This window comes from Carassius carassius, chromosome 3, assembly GCF_963082965.1.
Source record: "Carassius carassius chromosome 3, fCarCar2.1, whole genome shotgun sequence".
NCBI lineage: Eukaryota > Metazoa > Chordata > Actinopteri > Cypriniformes > Cyprinidae > Carassius > Carassius carassius.
The window spans coordinates 3,657,100-3,675,286 of record NC_081757.1 but is presented as its reverse complement, the minus strand read 5'-3'; the positions used below and the strand labels follow the sequence as shown (position 1 = coordinate 3,675,286).

The 18,187-nt window shown below is 38.8% G+C and overlaps 1 protein-coding gene across 1 annotated transcript in view; it reads left to right on the top strand.

Annotated features, from left to right (window-relative positions):
* The first annotated feature begins 424 nt into the window (after nucleotides 1–424).
* The window catches only part of dnah2 (dynein, axonemal, heavy chain 2), a 153,768-nt gene continuing 136,005 nt past the window's right edge, over nucleotides 425–18,187 (top strand). Inside the window, exons 1-9 of the mRNA XM_059525133.1 lie at nucleotides 425–571; nucleotides 2,245–2,426; nucleotides 3,080–3,150; nucleotides 5,150–5,320; nucleotides 5,682–5,910; nucleotides 8,169–8,279; nucleotides 11,120–11,358; nucleotides 12,361–12,552; nucleotides 17,856–18,013. Of these exons, the coding sequence (XP_059381116.1) occupies nucleotides 2,279–2,426; nucleotides 3,080–3,150; nucleotides 5,150–5,320; nucleotides 5,682–5,910; nucleotides 8,169–8,279; nucleotides 11,120–11,358; nucleotides 12,361–12,552; nucleotides 17,856–18,013 (1,319 nt within the window). The 5' untranslated portion in view covers nucleotides 425–571; nucleotides 2,245–2,278. The remainder of the gene's footprint in view (nucleotides 572–2,244; nucleotides 2,427–3,079; nucleotides 3,151–5,149; nucleotides 5,321–5,681; nucleotides 5,911–8,168; nucleotides 8,280–11,119; nucleotides 11,359–12,360; nucleotides 12,553–17,855; nucleotides 18,014–18,187) is intronic.

Here is an 18,187-nt window from a genome sequence, read left to right as displayed (position 1 = left end):
TTAAATTTAACATAATACATAAACATACTGCCGTTCCAGTAGGTTTTTATTTAACACACATCTGCTGGAGGTGAAACATGGAAAATAAATAAATAAATACAAATCTTCTGTCTCGAGCCATTTTCTGACCCAACAAGCACAATTTTTTTTTTAATTCCCCAAAAATATTTGCATTACAGTAGTTATTCAATATTTTCAACCGATGTTTTGCGTTTTCTTTTACAGAGTCAATATTAGGCGCGTTTGCACAGAATGATCACTGTATGACATCAAAGTACCGCGAGAGCGATTCGAATGCATTGGATCCGTGTGCTCTCTTATCGCTCTCGCGATACTTTAATGTCATACAGCGATCATTCTGTGCAGCGCTGCTTCAAATTGAATGCGCCTATCCAGCCCCTAGCGCCGTTTCCATGGAGACGCGTCCACAGAGTTACCACTAGCAGCAGTGTCTGCTGTTTGCTGCATGAAACAGTTGGGAAACGTTGACTTTAAGCACTTTTGGTTATTTATATAGTGCTATATTTAACTTCACACGGTGGAAGACGCCGTCAGAAGAAGTATTTCAGAGGTGAGAGTGATATTTTGCTTGTTTATTTGAAACTCAGCTCTAGAGTGTCGAAATAAGACGCCGGTTGATTTCAAAACAAACGGTTGTTAACGTTACTTGAGAGTTTAACAGTAACGTGACTTACTTAACTTAAACTACGTACTTATTTGACTATTTAATGTTTTATTTTGAACGTGTTTCAGGAGAGCTAGTGCAATTTTACTGTTCTAACGGCTTAACTGATATAAAATAACTCAATCAGACGACATCAATCCGTAAATGAATAATGAAGATAACGTAGACGATAATCTCACAGGATCAGATTTAGGTCTTTAGAAGCTCATAATTGTATTCAATAAAGAGACCAAATTCCCGAAGTCCTTTATAATCAGCCTGTTGCCTCCCACAGTCTTGGTTTTGTCATTTCATCTGATGCAGTGTGGCTCACAGACTTATTTTAACTGATCAAACTCACCTGGTACCTTTCAAACTTCATCTGATCTGACGGGATCCGCGGTTTTAAATGTTTTCCATTACTCACAGACTCCCTGTCATACCTTTTCATGCTTTTGTATTGCCTCCAAACTGTCTGCTTTATTATACAGCACTCAACAAAACTGACAAGTTGGGAACTGAATCAAAGCTTCAATGAAGAAGGAGGGTCTGCTGGTGTTGACAACTAAATGTGGAAATGGAGGGGAGACATCAGCTTGGAAAAGATAAATAGTTTATGAGCTAGATATTTTTGCTCTCGCTTCCAGATCCAGTGAGGCAGATTTATCCATATCGTCTGTCTAGGAAGAGAGTAGGAGAGAATGCAATATTTTGGTGCTTGGAGACTTGTAGCACGCCTATGTGAAAAGGTTCTTTTCCGTCTCTGATGTTCAAAATGTCTGCTTGTTTCAGCCTCTGTTTTTCATCGCTTTTATTTACTTTGACCAAGAACTGCATCTGGGGAAATCACAGAGCTCTTAGACAACTGATGAGGCATCATTAAGATGTTGAGCACATAATTTAACTGAAGCTTTTCAACTGTCAAGTCTGTATGTGCTCATTTATTTGTGTGTAGTTTGGGGCTGGTAAGATTTTGTAATGTTTTTAAAGGACATATTTTATGCTAAACGAGGATGTTTTCATGTGTTAAAAATACTGTAAATTGTGAAAAAGTAATATTGTGAAATATTATTACAATTCAAAATACATTTTTCTATTGTAAGATATTTTTCAAATGTAATTTATTCCTGTGAAAGCAAATTTGAATTTTCGGCAGCCATTATTTCAGTCTTCAGTGTCACATGATCCATCAAAAATATTCTAATATGCAGATTTCATACTCATGAAACATTTCTTATTTTTATCAGTACAGAAAACAGTTGTGCTGCTTAAATTTTTCATATTTTTATGAAAACTGACTTTCCCCCCCAATTTCTTTTCATGAACTCAATTTTTTAAAAAATTTATTTTGTTCATGAGGTTGCAAGGTGGTTTCAAAATTTAAGGTATATAGTTAATGTTCATAGCACATAAAGGAGTTATGTAAGGAGTTATATACCAAAGTTAAGAATTTAAAAAAATTTTAAAACCCATATATGAACAGTTATCACAGTGATACTTATTTTAGCAAACACCACTGAAAAAAGAGTATGTGGTTATTGTATGACTGCCTATATTTTTTGCATTACTCTTACTGAAAGGTAAGCGTGCCCACAGAGGTATCAGTCTCTCAGGATGGCAGACCGAGGGACCCCCCAGCCTGCCCGTTCATCTTCCAGCATGTCCATGCAGTCTGATTCAGAGAAGGGTCACTCCAAGAGCAAACGCATTTCCTCCACACCGGTCCCCAGTGACGTCTCCCTAGAAGTGCCAGAAGTTGCGGGTATGAAACAAGCTGCTTTGAGTTTTTAGTGTTTGCCTCCCACTTGTAAATACTGTACAAGCAGCTCTCTGATCTGCCAGTTATTTACATTATGCTAAAAAATGCATCGCGTTTGACGTCATTATGTATTTAAAATGGTGCCAGCATAACAATATAGTGGTTCAGAGTTATTAAATATTGAAAACTGTGACGGAAAGCTCCTTTACTGCCACTCAACACTAACATCTAATGCACTCACACTTATTTTCCTTTTTTCTACTTGCTACTTTTATTTTTGTAAAGCCAACAAGAAGTGCAAAGGGGCTGCAAATGGATTAGTAGCACTACCCAAATCTAATCTAAGGACCTCTGCATCTGTGACCATTGTTTATATTTGTGGTTACCTTAACACTTCCTTTTTTGTATTCACATTTTGGTATTCTTGCACTTTTCGCTTGATATGTTTTTACTTATTCATTTCTTGATCAGTTGTGTTTTTGGGCACCGTGTAAAACAAAGTTATTGCAGAAAAACCATAATATTATTTTACTGCCCTTTCCAGTAAAGGTCAGCTAGACCAGAACTGTGGTGCAGAATGCTTTCTAATATGAACTGAGCTGGTTGTTCAAATTATTCTTTGCACTATGTGTTTGTGTGTATGTTTTTTTTCTCAGTTGAGAAAGAGAAGCCTGTCTCAAAGGTGGATGTTTCAGCAGAGGAAGCAGATTCCTACACGCAACGGCTGGTAATTCACTCATACATGCTAAATTACCAGCCTTTAGGCACAGACACTGATAAATCACCTCACAATGATTGGGATTCTTATCTGATTATAATCTGCAATTTATAATTTTTCCCTCGCTTGAGTCTCGTGCCTGCGGTCCTGGCTTACTAATCAGTGCTTTCATATCGGCGTTATTGAGTTCTTCTAATGATGTGAGTGAATATTTCATCCGCTCTCCACATGCTCTGTGGGCTTGAAGGTCTTGTTTGGGCCCTGTTCACGTCTTAGACCTCATCATCGATCACACAAATCGGAAGACGGCAGCAAGTTAGTGCGAGAAACATCGTTAAATTCCACCCAATGGTCTTCAAAATAGAGGAAGAAGAGAAGCATATTGTTGAACTGTAATTTCCGTTACAGGCTCATGCATACGCATGACGAGGTTTTTGGCTTAAACAAGATAGATAACCTCTGGTCACAAATGATGGCTGATGCAAATAGCACGGGAGGAAGAAATGACTGAGAAAGTGAGGGGCGAGTGGGCAGAGCCAGCCAGCGGACTTTCAGCATTTCTGTCCTTTCATCAATGAGGTTAATAGAATTAAGTACAGCCCTCTGGCTGCAAAAAGGCTATGGCATTTACATGCAGTGGCTCAGTGTGTATGCCCCTGCTGGGAGACCCTGTAGAAAAAGCAGCTGGTGAGCTGGTTGTAATGCTATTTGTTATAGTAATGCACATTCACTGACATTAGCCCTTTAGACAAATATCAATATGTTTATGGTAGTTATGTGGTTTTTTTTAGCACAGAGACAAGATTAATTATTAATGTGATGTGTTATGCCACACAACTTCTGAGAGGAAGATGGAGGTTTTGATGGGAGTTTTCTATCCAGTTTGACATGCAAAATACTGTCTCACCATATAATTTGATGTTACGCCATATCGTGATTTATCCAGTTTGGCCAGTCTTTTAATTCAAATCAGCTCATACCCTTTTTTTCAAATAAATGCTGTTCTTTTTTTAAACTTTCCATTAATCAAAGGGTGTTTTCACACCTGGCCCATTGTTTCGGAACCTTGCGCATTTCCCCCCTTAGCTCGGTTCATTTTGGCATATGTGAATCATGCTCGGATCCGAGCCAAAACAATCGACTCAATCGACTCGAGTGTAAACAAACTCTGGAGCGGTTCGGTTGTAGTAAGAAAGCAATCTGATCCAACGGACCAACAAACCAGGCTATATCACAATGTATAATGAATAATAACGTAAGTTCCACGAAACTCATTAACTTTGTTGTTTTGCTAATACTTCAAAATTAACCTGTTAATTTCTGTGGGTGAGCACGTCTTCGCCGTTCAAAATCAAAGTGCACTTTTTCTATTTATAATGTCGTATTATTGCTCTTCTTCCTAGTAGGTGCATTTTAAAAATGTTTTCCGATGAATCCTGCACTCCTGCTCAAAATGATTAATTAATATAATGACAGCTACAAAAAAAAAACAACAATAAGCCCGCAAAGCTGTTGTTGTTCTATATCCAGATGGATGACAGCCGTGACAGCTAAGTGGAATCCCGGAAAAATTATCCGTGGAACTTTGACCATTGAGAGAACAGTTTACTTGTGCGTGACTTCTATTAACAAATTTGGTCCATTTAGAAACTTTGCTGTGTGAAAGCGAACCACGCAAAGAATAAAAAGCAACATTGTAATAATTTGAATCCCTGTTTCGGAACAAAGCAATCGATCTACAGGTGTGAAAGCACCCAGAGAATCCTGAAAATCCTGAAGGATCATGTGACACTGAAGACTGGAGTAATGGCTGCTTAAAATTCATCTTCGCCACCACAGGAAATTAAAATTATATTTTAAAACATATTCAAGAGTAAGAGTCTTAAAAAAAACATTTTAAAACTCTTACTGACCTCAATCTTTGGAATGATTGTTTAAACAAAATACAAATATATTGTTTTTCAAAATACTTAGATTGGTTATAATTAACTGCTCTTTTTTCCACCAGAGAGAAGCATTTAAACAGCGTTTAGCATTGAGTGGTGTATCAAAGGAGTCCTGGACAGAGGAAAGTGAGCGTGCCTTGGATAAATTCATCTCAGACACTTCTGTCAGGCTTCTCATTGTCTACCATGACCCTTTCACCAGCCTACGCGTGGACTACGCCATACCAGCTCAGGTATGCTGCAGCTCTATATTGAGAAATGACATTTAACATCCCAATCAGAGCCTTTTGTGTCACAATCTCATAAAAACTGAAGATTATTCAGCAGTTGAGTGTGCTCATTTTTATAGTGATATTTTGAGCTTCAATTTAATCAAGGAACATACAGGGGTTTCTCAATAAATTTATTCTTCATGCGTTGTGTTCATTTCTAATGCATCTGGTGATATACCAGGATACCAAAGATCTCATTGTTAAACTGTGTGTGATGACTTTTGGCACTCAAAAATATGAATTACCAACATCTCCTCTTTCCCGCTTATTCATCTTCCACCACACTCTCTCTCTCTCTCTCTCTCTCTCTCACTCCCCCCAGGTGGTTGAGCATATGTCCTACTTCATTCGGGCAGAGGACAGTATAATCACAGAGGAGAGTTTTAGGAGCACGGTGCAGTTTGGTTCTGTAAGGGGAGGGGCTATAGAGGGTCTCCTCAGGCTGATGAATGGTGTTCACACCCCTCAGGTCACCCTCAGCACTGCCTGGCCAGAGACCGCCAAAAACAACTACTCTGTAGAATTACACCGCTTCCTCAGCAAACTTACAGGTAATGACAGACAGTCACAGCGCCATCTAGTGTCGACCCTCCTCAGACAGTAACAGTAACCTTCTGTATTTACTTGTATGTTATTTGTTGTGACTTTACAGTTGACACAGCCTGAAGTAACATGCATTAATAACAGTTTGAAAGGGGCCATAAAGGGTGTCTTGGCGGTTTTAAAATCGTGCACATTGGGGAATTTTTTTTTAATTTTTCTAAAACTATTTGTTTTCTCAGAAATGGTAAATTTCTTGTAAGTTTCACAAAGAATTTTGAAGAGAAACAATTTACAAATTGAATTAAACAACTTTTTTAAGTAGAAAGCCTGAAATATTATTTTCTTATAATACATACTCCAGTAATCTTTATCTACAGTTTTGAAAAATCATTTATTACAGTGCATGTACAGTAAGGAGCTGCCTGAAGTACATACAGTCTTTGATTAATGTCTCAAACTCTTATAAAAGTTACTTTGTAACACATTTTGTGCAAAATGTTCTTTTTCATTAAAACAAAAATAATGAAAGTACAGCACTGCAGCCTGGTAGCTTTATTATTTACATTCTCACTGAAGTGCACTGACCTCTCATTTACTACCACTTTCTCTTTCAATTCACATTTACTGCATGTTATTGATCCTTCGTTTCATCTATACTGCAGTCAGCAACTTTCTACATATATGTTTCTTTCACATTAAGCTCAACCCAAGCACTACTGACCTGGGATCACATTTACATTTTGTATTTTGATTTGCTCTCCTTCAGCATAGCAGGCGTAGCTGATTCAGAATCAGTGCTTTTGTGGGTTTTTTTTTTTGCAATCTGACTGAGCTTCTCCACCGTCAGCCATTCAGAGGTAATCACCAGGCACAGTGGAGCACTGTGATGGTTCAATTATTATGCTCATCAGTCCAATCAGCACACCCACATCACCCAGAGCAGCACGACTCTGACTAAACAGAAATAACACAGCCACCAATCACAGGCTCTTCTTACATGGGGAAAGGCAGTGCTGCAGTGCTCCTGGGTAATCAGAATGCCGTTCGACAATTTTAACAATTCGCCTTTTGGTTCTCCTCTTTTAGCACATAATTCTGTAGATCATGTTTGATGCGGTAAGAATGGGTGCCAAGAAATACATTTTTAAAGCCATTAAAGATGTATGGAAAAATGGTTCAAATGCCATACCGCAAATTTACCTTGTATCTGTTTTAATTAAGCTAAAAAATAACAGTGAGGTCACAACGTGCTCTTAAGTGATGTATTAAGCTGCTTAAAATGGTGTAATTCAGAGGGAATTCAGGTTACAATTGAAAGAAGTGAGTAAGGCGCCACAGGTATATTGATGTTAGCCATGCCTTTTCCAAAAATAACATCACAGGCTCAGTTCAATCTTACTCCGTGAGGTAAAGGCTTGCCTATTCGTCTCTCTCATTTACCAAAGCTGAAGAATTTGGTCTGGAATTTGTACTGAATAAATATAGACACTGTATACCCAGTCCTACACAAAAACGCCGCATATGCTAAATCATTAGACACACAAATACACACAAGTACACACACATGCACATTATTTCTCATCTCAGCAAGCTGACTCATTTGCTTTCTGGCTATATTTTATTTTATTTATTTTTTGATGTCTCATTATTTTCCCTCTGGTGTATCCCATTTGCTTGTCTTTGTTCTCGCTGTAAAGGCCAATCGAATACTGTCATTGTGTTCTTCCACTCTTTTTATTTCTATGTCTCATAACTGCCATCACAGAGTGAAGCAGCTTGTCGAATTTGTACACATTGGCCTTGTTCCTTTTAATCTTTTCATCTCTCAATATGCTACACACTTTCTGAATCTCGTTCTTTCTTCTGTCTCCCTCCATCAGACTTCTCCTTCCAAAGATTTTATGTGACAGACCTCTATCTTTTATCTGCCTTTCACTTTTTAAATGCTTGTTAAAGTGGTTGCAGCAAGAATTGTTTTGATGTCCAGCATGGAAGGAGCAGTGGATACTGTAGAAATCACAAAGAAAATGAACAGCAGTTGTAAAAAAAAACGTTTGTGATGGTTGATACGTACCACACAAGCATAAGAGCATAGCAGTAAACTTTTATTGTGTTTCCCATGCAAAGCACTATAATGTGGGATGGATTTGCTGTGTGTAGCAGTAAGAATGAGATGTGATGATGTGCTGTGCTGTACTTGGTGTTACTGGTATGGATGACTTGCACTGATCAGATTACTGATGTTACTATTGTTTTTTTTTCACAGACAGCAGATTTAAACTGCTGGGCAGCACTGTGTTGTACGTCCCTCTGGAGGCTCTGCAGCACCGCCCAGAGGAGGCTGTCACGAACAAGAGTCTGGTGCAACGACTAGAGAGTAAGACCGTGGTCGCGTGTATGGGTGCTTGAGTGTGTAAATGGGTGTGTAAATATTTTTGATGGAGTGGACTGTGTGGAATGAACAGTGTGAAAAGTACATAAGATGACATATGCAGGAAATTACATCTACCGTGACAGTCCGTGGCTAGAGCCTGTGAGTGTGATTTACACAGTAACCACAGCTGAAGGGCAAAAATAAAGGGCTAATTCAATTCAATACTGCCATGCTGCTCTAAGACAGTTAAAGGAGTCTTTATTAAATTTGGTGGTCCTGGAGGGGTCCAGGGTTAAAGGGACATACTTGGGGCATTTGGAGGTGTTGGAGAAAAAGACATTTTAGAAACCAACTTAAGCAAAAAAAATAAAAAACAGGACATGGTATGAATGATACTACACTCAGGGTCTTTTACAACAGGCAGCAGAGCAGAGACTGTTTGTCCTCCATATGATTTTATTAAAAATTTCCACTGCCTTAAAGTCAGCAAGAGGTCGGAAGGTGCCCTTTCTTTATACAAGCTTTGTTTAAAGCCGAGCTCAGACTACAGGAGTTTTAACATCATAACCGATTTTGAAGTCTGGTTGCAGCACACACATAAGGAGAATCTTTGCAGATTAGCTTCCCTCAAATATTAAACATGCGCACAGTACAAGATTTGAACATCATGGCTCATCACACACTGCAAATTATCATGCCAGAGGAAGCATCTCACGCAGCAGATCATCACTGATTTTTTTTTTGTGTGCTAGTAGCTTTCTGCACTCACCCGGTGCATTTAAAACTGAGGCGATTACACTCCAGCGCTTCTCTTTCTCCTTACAGCTGTGATAAGTTTTCGACAAATTATACAGACTGTCGTGTTACTACAAAATGTCAAGAAACAGTTTCCTCTATCTCTACTATCCAATGAAGACATTCATCAGCTGTTTTGCGGTTTTGCGCATTGGCTGTGAATGTACTGACGTAATCATATAGCCATCATCATCCCGATTTAAATCCTACATATCAAACATGATTGATAATAATCAGGGCTGCCCCGATTTGTGTGCGAGCAGATCGGGAGGTGCAAGATTCGATCTGTGAATACCTCCATTGGGTACATTGGGACAGATCGAGGTGCTCATCAAGATGTTTGCTCCGATTCTCGGGAGGGGGAAATCGTGGCTAAATCGGGCTAAAAATACTGTAGTGTGAGCCAGGATTAATAGATATTAATATATACCGTTCAAAAGTCTGTGAGATTTTTCTGTCTGTGAAGTTTTTAAAAGTCCTTCATGCTCACCAAAGCTTCTTTTATTTGATAAAAAATACAGGAAAAACAGCAATATTTTGAAATATTATTACTGAATATTATATTAGGGAACTGTTTTTTTTTTTTCAAAGTTTTTCACAGTTTTTTCAAAAAGTGTTACAAAATATGTGATGGCAAAGCTTAAAGTTAAGCAGCCATTACTCTAGTCATCAGTATGACATGACATATATTAGTCTAATGTACTGATTTGGTGTTTTTATCAATGTTGAATACAATTTGGGGTGCTTATTGTGAAAATTGTGATCTTTTGAAAGTTCAAAAGAACTTCCTTTATTAGTCTTTTTTTATTATTAAACTGCCATTTACATGAATTCAATGGCTCCTTGCTATGTAAAAGTTTAAATATGGAATATTATTTCTGTTTGTATTGTTTTTGTAGTCCTTCGTCAAACTTAAATGACTTGCTCTGGCTGTTAGATGAGTTTTTGGGTCATGTTATCAGGTATAGGCATTGATTTACTGTAGGCTATTGCTGTATGTAATGCAGAGGCACTACAAAATTTTGCTGGTAGTTGATGGGAAAGTTCACCCAAAAATGAAAATTTTGTCATTAAATACTAACCCCATTTCGTTCCAAACCTGTAAGACATAACGTTCATCTTCTGCTCCTGAAACGCCATTGAATCTCAGTTTAGAGGTGGCTTTTTGAGGACATGGACACTGAAGGTCAAGTTCACCCTCAAGAGCATCTCATCACATCACATCCCATGCTTGTTTTCAAATCTGCCATGACCAGCTTAAATTAACCAGCATTAAATTACTGTTAAAGAGATAGTTCACCCCAAAAATGAAAATTCTGTCATTAATTACCCACCCTCATTTTGTTCCAAACCCGTAATAGCCTTGTTTGTCTTCAGAACACAAATGAATATATTTTGGTTGAAATCTGAGAGCTTTCTGGCCCTGCATAGACACCAACAGAACTACCACGTTCAAGGCCCAGGAACATAGTAAGATAGCAGAATTTCCATTTTTGGGTGAACTATCCCTAAACCGTAATTTAATTATGGTTAATATAAGCTGGTCACAGCCAAAATACCCAATAGCTGTAGATTTGAAAATAAGCATTACCAGTGGGATGCGTTGAGATGTTCTTGAGGGTGAACTTGACCTTCAGCATCCATGTCCTCAAAAAGATGCCTCTGAAGTGAGTTTCGATGGAGTTTTTGGGAGCAGAGTAGTCATCCACGGCCACATTCACTCCATTATGGGATGGAATACACACTTTTTAATATTCTAGAATTGTCAAGTAGTTTACATTTTAATAGTCAAATACTGGATGATAGAAGAGTACTACAGTACACCCTTTGTAGTTAGCCAATTAGCCAAAATTTAATGGAATATTTAATGTAGTTTATGTATTTAATAAAAGATCATGCAAGGGTGTGTAGAATTTTGTGAATAATGGACATTTAAATATTTTTTTTTGCTGAATTCTGTGGCCAGAAATTCAGTGCAGAATTGCTGGTTTGAGTAAATAGAAAATATAGCTCCTCACAAACCCCTTTTCTCTCTTTCTGTCTACCAGTGGTGATGATCCACTGGACACGTCAAATAAAAGCAGTGCTGAGCGCTCAACCCGTGAGTGACATAGGAGACACCTCGGGCCTCCTGGAGGAGATCTCTTTCTGGAAGAGTCGCTGTGCTGATCTGGACAGCATTAGTAAGCAGCTGCAGAAACCTGGAGTCTGTCATATACAGGCGATTCTGCAGCTCTACACGTCAACCTACATCCCACCCTTCTGTAAACTAGCCAAGCAGATCCAGGTAGAGCTGAGCATCTACATGTGTGTGTGTGTGTCCATGGGTGTGTGAAAATATGTGTGGGGCTACATGGCAGGAATTGAGCCGAGGTTTAATGGGCTGAACAAGAACATTCTCTGGCTGTTGATGATTTATATGCGGCTTCTGAATGGCTTCTCCTCACCCCTCGGAAATGAGGCCGTCTCACATTCGGGCTTTGCTATTACGAGTTGACCTGGCTTCTCATTTCAACGGAAGACGGAGCATGTCTGTCAGCTCTACTTCAGCACTTAGTGTCCCACCCTTGTTGCCCCTTAACACTGATTTTGGATCAGTTTATGGTTGTTCTTATAATGACTCAATATTGAGGAAGCTAGTCCTGCATCAGTGTGGAGGACACGTGTCCTTTTTTCTGATTGTTATGCCTCCAGCTTCATACTGTGCAAAACTGCAAGGATAGAGCAACTGCCGTCCTTCATTTCATACAATCTCCAAAGCCTCTAAAAAAAAATCAATGTGACCAGAGTGAAATAATTAAGCATCAGGCCTATTTGACCTTCAGGGGCACCCATGGCTGCTCGTAATAATGATGTTGTAGAGTCAGCTGTGTGCTTGATCACTGCCCCATAACAGCCATTGTGTATGGCGGCAGTCAACAAAGGGTGTTGATCCAAGAACAAGTCCCACTGGGGTAAAACCCTTTAAGCTTATTCGGATGTCACTGAAGTTGACCAAATATGGTGCCAAACTGACTTTGGATGAGTGAAATCAGGGCAAAGTAAAGGTGTTGTTCTCGATGATGTGACCTGGTTTAGGTAGTGCTAAATTTGGGAGGAGCATGTTCATCAAATCCTGTATTTTACAGTAAAAGGATGTTTTTCTCAATATTTTTTATAACAAAATGCAAGAATGTTTATCTAAATTCTATCTATCTGTCTGTCTGCCTAAGGATCTAGTTAACATTATTTATTTTGGTCATATCTATTTTCCAACACTGAAGTAAAATAGATTTTTGTTTTTCTCCAGGATAGTACTTTGCAGGCTCAGTCAAACGTCTCCTTCCTGTCCCTACTGAAAGAGCCATGTGAGGAGCTGGCTCAGCTTAAACCTCGTGAGATTGCACCCAAACTAGCTCACATCCTTAACCTCATCCGTGTGATATGGATCAACTCCAGCTACTACAACACCCGTGACAGGATCACAGCCCTATTATGCAAGGTACTAATTTTAATTCAGGAATGCTAATATTGTTTGTTTGTTCAGAGACACACAACGCATGACTCTAAACTGGCAGGAACTGGCAATATTTTGTACGAATTTACTCAATATTAACTTGTTGTTTATTGTATTAAAAGCTCGCAATTGCTCATGTGATAATGTTAAAATGCTATATTTTGGATATGTAATCCTGTTTTAGTATTATTGCATCGTATGTACATTCTACAAATGTAAATCCCCTGTGCAGAATGATTGAGTAAAGTGATACATTATAAGATAGGTTACCCCTATCTTAGTGAATTGATTTTCAGTGCCCTGACAATGAAGATTGATCAACTGCTCCTTTTTGTTGTTATGCACAACTCTTTGTCTAGGCTCACAGATCAATCACTTCATGCATAATTTTGTATGAATCAGCTAAGCTCTCATGCTCAGAGGTTTTCCCTCAATCCACTCACACAGACCTGTGCAGTCATATTAGTACCTACTGCCTGGATCCCACATCCCCCTCTTCTGCTTCCTGTACATCAAAGTTCGGATTGCTTTGGGCTCTGCCACATAGATAAGCCATCAGCCGCAGTCGTGTAGCACATGTAACACGTGTTCTTCAGATCAGAGAAGCGGGGCCTTGCCTCTCTACGCCACTCGCTCGCATCGCTTCACTTGCTTTTCATTTCCATCCTTGGCTCCTTGAGAGCATCAGGGAAACCATTTAACCTTCTGTAATTATGCTCTGACCCTTCCTCTGGTACCACTACCACTTTGTTTCCCTCTCTTTTTTGTCTGTTTCATTTTTCTTTTTTCCTCTCTTTCATTCTCTTTTTTGAAAAAACGCATCAAAGCAAATCGGACTACTACAAAAACATTTGGTCTAATTGTTTCATGAGGGGAGAGATTGTGCGCACATGCTGCAATGCCCACATTGAAATCACAATTGTTTTCCAAAGTGCCTTTATATTCTCTGAGGTCACATTTGCACCTTTGACCTGTGTCAAACCCGCTTCTCTGATCTGAATGAGTTCAAGTCTAGACAATCTTTTCCCGTTTGTTTCAAACTTTAAGGGATAGTTCAACCAGCATTGAAATTCTGTCATTATTTACTCACCTTTGTGTCATTCCAAACCTGTCTGACTTTCTCTTTTCTGTCGAGCACAAAAAAGAGACCATAAAATATCGATATCCTGTTAAATTTATATATATAAAAAATCTGTGGTTGCCAGAAATTCACTGTAAAAAGTGACAGTGTTTCCGGGTGTTAGGAGATGCCTGTAACTAACAACCATCATTTTATTTTAAAGTGATTATGATAATGTTAACATACCAATCTATTTGAAGAACCAAAATCTGCTTTTTATTATAAAATATACAGTTCACCTCTACCGTAATAATACTATTGGTACAATAAAAAGCCACATGATGAATCTAAGTTCATTGTAAGATGCATGTCCATTAAACATGGCCAATACTTGCAATAAATATTAAACATTATCTAAATGCAGCACACCCTAATGTACATTACTGATAGCAAAACTAAGAAGAAACTAAATTATTTACCTAAAATATAAAACTTGTAATGCCAAGCAGAGACTGTTAAAGTTTTTAACTTTACGTTTTTAACAATTAAAGTTTTTAACTGTAGTATTTTTAGTGTGTTTTCAAATGGATTGTCTATGCAATAAAAGTTAACATGGTACAGTATTGTTTCAAACCCCTTTGAGTTTCAATGTGTAGACAAAAACATTTCAAATATTCTTCAGAATATTATTTTCGGTAACACTTTAGAATAGGTAACGCTTGTTAACTATTAACTACGACATTTCTCTCAATAGATTCTTAATTTGCTGCTTATTAATAGTTAGTAAGATAGTTGTTAGGTTTAGGTATTGGGTAGGATTAGGGATGTAGAATAAGGTCAAGTAGAATAAGGCATTAATATGTTCTTAATTAGCACTAATACATGGCTAATAATCTAGTAATATGCATGCTAATAATCAACTAATAGGTGTTACCTATTCTAAAGTGTTACCTTCTTTTCAATTCAGATTTTTCATTTTGGGGTAAATTACCCTTTTAACACAAGCTCTGCTGGTCATTGCAGCGCCAACCTTCAACCAAAAACAGATAGGCCTATACTGTGTCTAGAACCCTTCTTTTAAGCCTCGGAAAATACACGGGAAATGGGTCCCAGCAATTGTTCCAAGATCGTTTATTCACACTGCCAGTGATTTCCCAGAATCTGTGCATGCATTCACACACAACCCGTAAAGGTCCTGTAATGACACTTGACATCAGGATGTGATGTGTAATGTACGTATGAGTCGAAAACGATAGGCACGTTAACTTTCACTTAACAAACAATCTCAGCATCAGCGTGGATAGTGAGGAGCTAACTGATCTTTGCTTCATTACAGTTTGCACATATTTTTTTGTCGCGAATGTTGATCTGCATCCAAAACACCCAGTAAAAGAGTTGCACGATAACATGCGTCATCCCTACGACACACCCTTTAGGGCATTGGTTCTGGCTTTTGTTCACACAGAACTCGTTCCGGGACTGAACCCGAAAATGTTGCTAGGTCCCCAACCTGTGATCGATCCCAGAATCAATCCTGGGACTTTTTTGCATTCACACAGAAGGCAATCCGGCAATTTTCTGGGTCCAACGTGCAGTGTGAAAGGGGCTTTAGTCTGCCAGAAAAGTACTTCTGTTCATCCACAACACTTTAATTCTTTACACACTCTTACCCAGGCCAAATACCTGCAGTTCAGTAACAATAGTATGCTCTGCACTTTGTTCTTACCTTGTCAGATACACAGACTATCTAATTTGAAAAGTTCTATTGTGTTAGATCAGTGCTTGTGCCATGAAAATGGCTTAAGTTATGCTATAATGATTTTTGAAGCAAAAGAAAGTTCTCTTCTCCTACAATGAAAAACAGCCTTCATCAGTTTACAAGCATTTTTTTCTGCTGGAAAATTGAATTTCTATTTGCCTGAGTGAAAGATTCCTACAACTGATATAGGCTCTCACTGTGGAGGTTTTTATGTTTTTACTGTTATTCTACGAAATAACGTTGCCATTTTTCTCATGGCAGTTTCACCGTGCCATGAATGTGCTGTGAGTTTAAATCACCTGCTAAGGTCCATTAATGCTCACTGACTTGAATCTTGTACCTAGTTCACAGATTTGGCAGACGGTCCTATAGGGCTGATGGGGGATCAACTTCCCTGACCAAACTTGAAATGAAACATTTTAGAATAAATTGAGGAAACTGTTCTAAAATCAGAGTTTAATGGTGATTTCTATCAACACCCATAAACAAATACATCTAAATGGTCTGTAAAGTCCACCCAGCGCTTTGTTGTCATTGGCTGCATGCAGTAGCATGTTAGCAGAGCTGTGTTTAATGAAGGGGAAATGGGCCCCAGTATTTGCACTCTTTTTCAGTGGGTTTCTCCCTGTCTAAGAATTAAAATAACATAAAAAACCTGATTATTTCAGCAGGGAAGCCTTTTATTGTGCTTGCAGTGAGGAAGGAGAGAAAGAACGGAGGTAGAGAGAAAAGACATGGAGCAGAACTTGCTTCCTTGATTCAGTTTCCAGTCAGAGGTTTCCAGCTAATAATTTCCAATCAGAGGGCATTTGAGTCACGATGTGTGTGTATGTTTGTGGATTTGTATGTGTGCACAACCACCTTTCCTTGTCTCTACCTCAGGGCTTTAGCATTTCTTTTATTTGATTTTAGTTTGTACCCCCAACCCCCCCCCCCCCCCCCCCCCCCCATCCTATTTCTCTGAGCTGGTAGAGCCTACATTGGATTTAATATCATTTTCCAATCAGCCAGCACTAGGGGCCATGGGCTTTGGACTCCGTTGTGCTTTCGCTTTAATACCAATAGAAAAAACTGAGGTAAAGGAAGAGTTCAAATACATAAGGACTTCAAAACAATAATTTGTAATAATTGTGCAGGCATTCGGAGACTGATGCGCTCATTGTTATTTTGTACATGGGATTCATGGATTCAAAAGCTGTTTGCTTCCCATTGTCTATTCCCTGATATGAAACACCATCTGCCGGGGTTTCTTAAAGCTCAGTGCCTGTCATCTATTCTTACCTCCTACGTCCACCTAACCCTACTCTCAGCTCCCCGAAGAAAGCTGGCGACTCATCCCCTGCGCCAAAGTTAAGGCACATTTCTCTGCTGATTTTCAAGAGCTGCTGTGACAGAAATGGAAGAAACGTCTCTGATTGAACAAGGCCTTAGAAACCTCTTGAGATGCAGGCGTTGGTACATGTGTTGTCTTCATTTACAGAAGGTTCTTTTTTTCACTCTGTAAAGAGAGGAATGGAAAAAATAAATATATTATGAACTCATAAGCTGTTTAATTCTGTGGCTCTCTTAACCTTTTGCTTAAATGAGAATTTTGAGTCATTTACATATCAATTTAATTTCCTCTTGTTTTGTGCCTCCTTCATTAAAACAGGAATTTGCCTGGCACTGTACTCAGCGTGTAGTACACATTACTGCAGCATGGCACAAACGCACACACAGATCTTTCTTTCACATATACATTTTTTTCCCTTTCCCACAGATACACATGTAGTCCTTTCTTTCTTTCTTTCTTTCTTTCTTTCTTTCTTTCTTTCTTTCTTTCTTTCTTTCTTTCTTTCTTTCTTTCTTTCTCTCTTTCTTTCTCTCTTTGTTTCTTTCTTTCTTTCTTTCTTTCTTTCTTTCTTCTCTCTCTCTCTCTCTCTCTCTCTCTCTCTCTCTCTCACACACACACACACACACACACATACATAGTTGTTTCAGCACTGTATGGGGTTCTTCTGTCAGATGAAGCCGAGAATGAATGGGAATCTGTCATTTCACATCCTCTACTATAAAAATCTTCAGCGATAATTACACTTTCTTCTCCTCTCTTCCTCTCTTCCTTCTTTGTTACCTTCTCTTCATTCTTTTTTGCTCGTTTCTTTACAACAATCTCTGTTTTTGTAGAGTGCATAGGTTTGAATGACACCAGGCATAACAGCCAGGGTTTTTACAGGAGAAAATCTTGTCTGATTCATAGCAAATTCGGTACTCAAGGTTAATCTACACTTGAATGCGAAGCACATTACGGCACACACCTGTCTGTGCTTGCTTTGGTACAGTCAGTGCGGTTCTCTCATCAAACATTCATGTGCAAATCCTCAGTTATAAGGCTGAACATCCTGACATGCAGACACAAAGACAGATTCACACTTGGATCATTGGGTGGTTTATTTACATATCTATACCATGTGTTGTTGTCTATTGCAGATTAGTAATGAGATCATCCGCCTGTGCTGTCGGGAGATTTCTCTGGACAGGATCTTCCAGGGTTATGTGATTTCCAGCAAGCAGATTCTGGATGACTGTATCCAGTGCTGCCTGGCCTGGAAAGAGCTCTACCTACACACCTCCCAGCTCCACCACAAGTACTGTGTCCCTCAATCTTAATTTCTGTCTCTCTCTCTCTAAGTTCTGCTCTGTTCCCTACAGCGCAGGAACACACCACTTAGAACTGCACAGTGATTGCACTGTATTACAGCAGCACCCATCCACTTTACACACCATAACTCTGTGAGTTACCAAGGTCAGCAATGGCATAT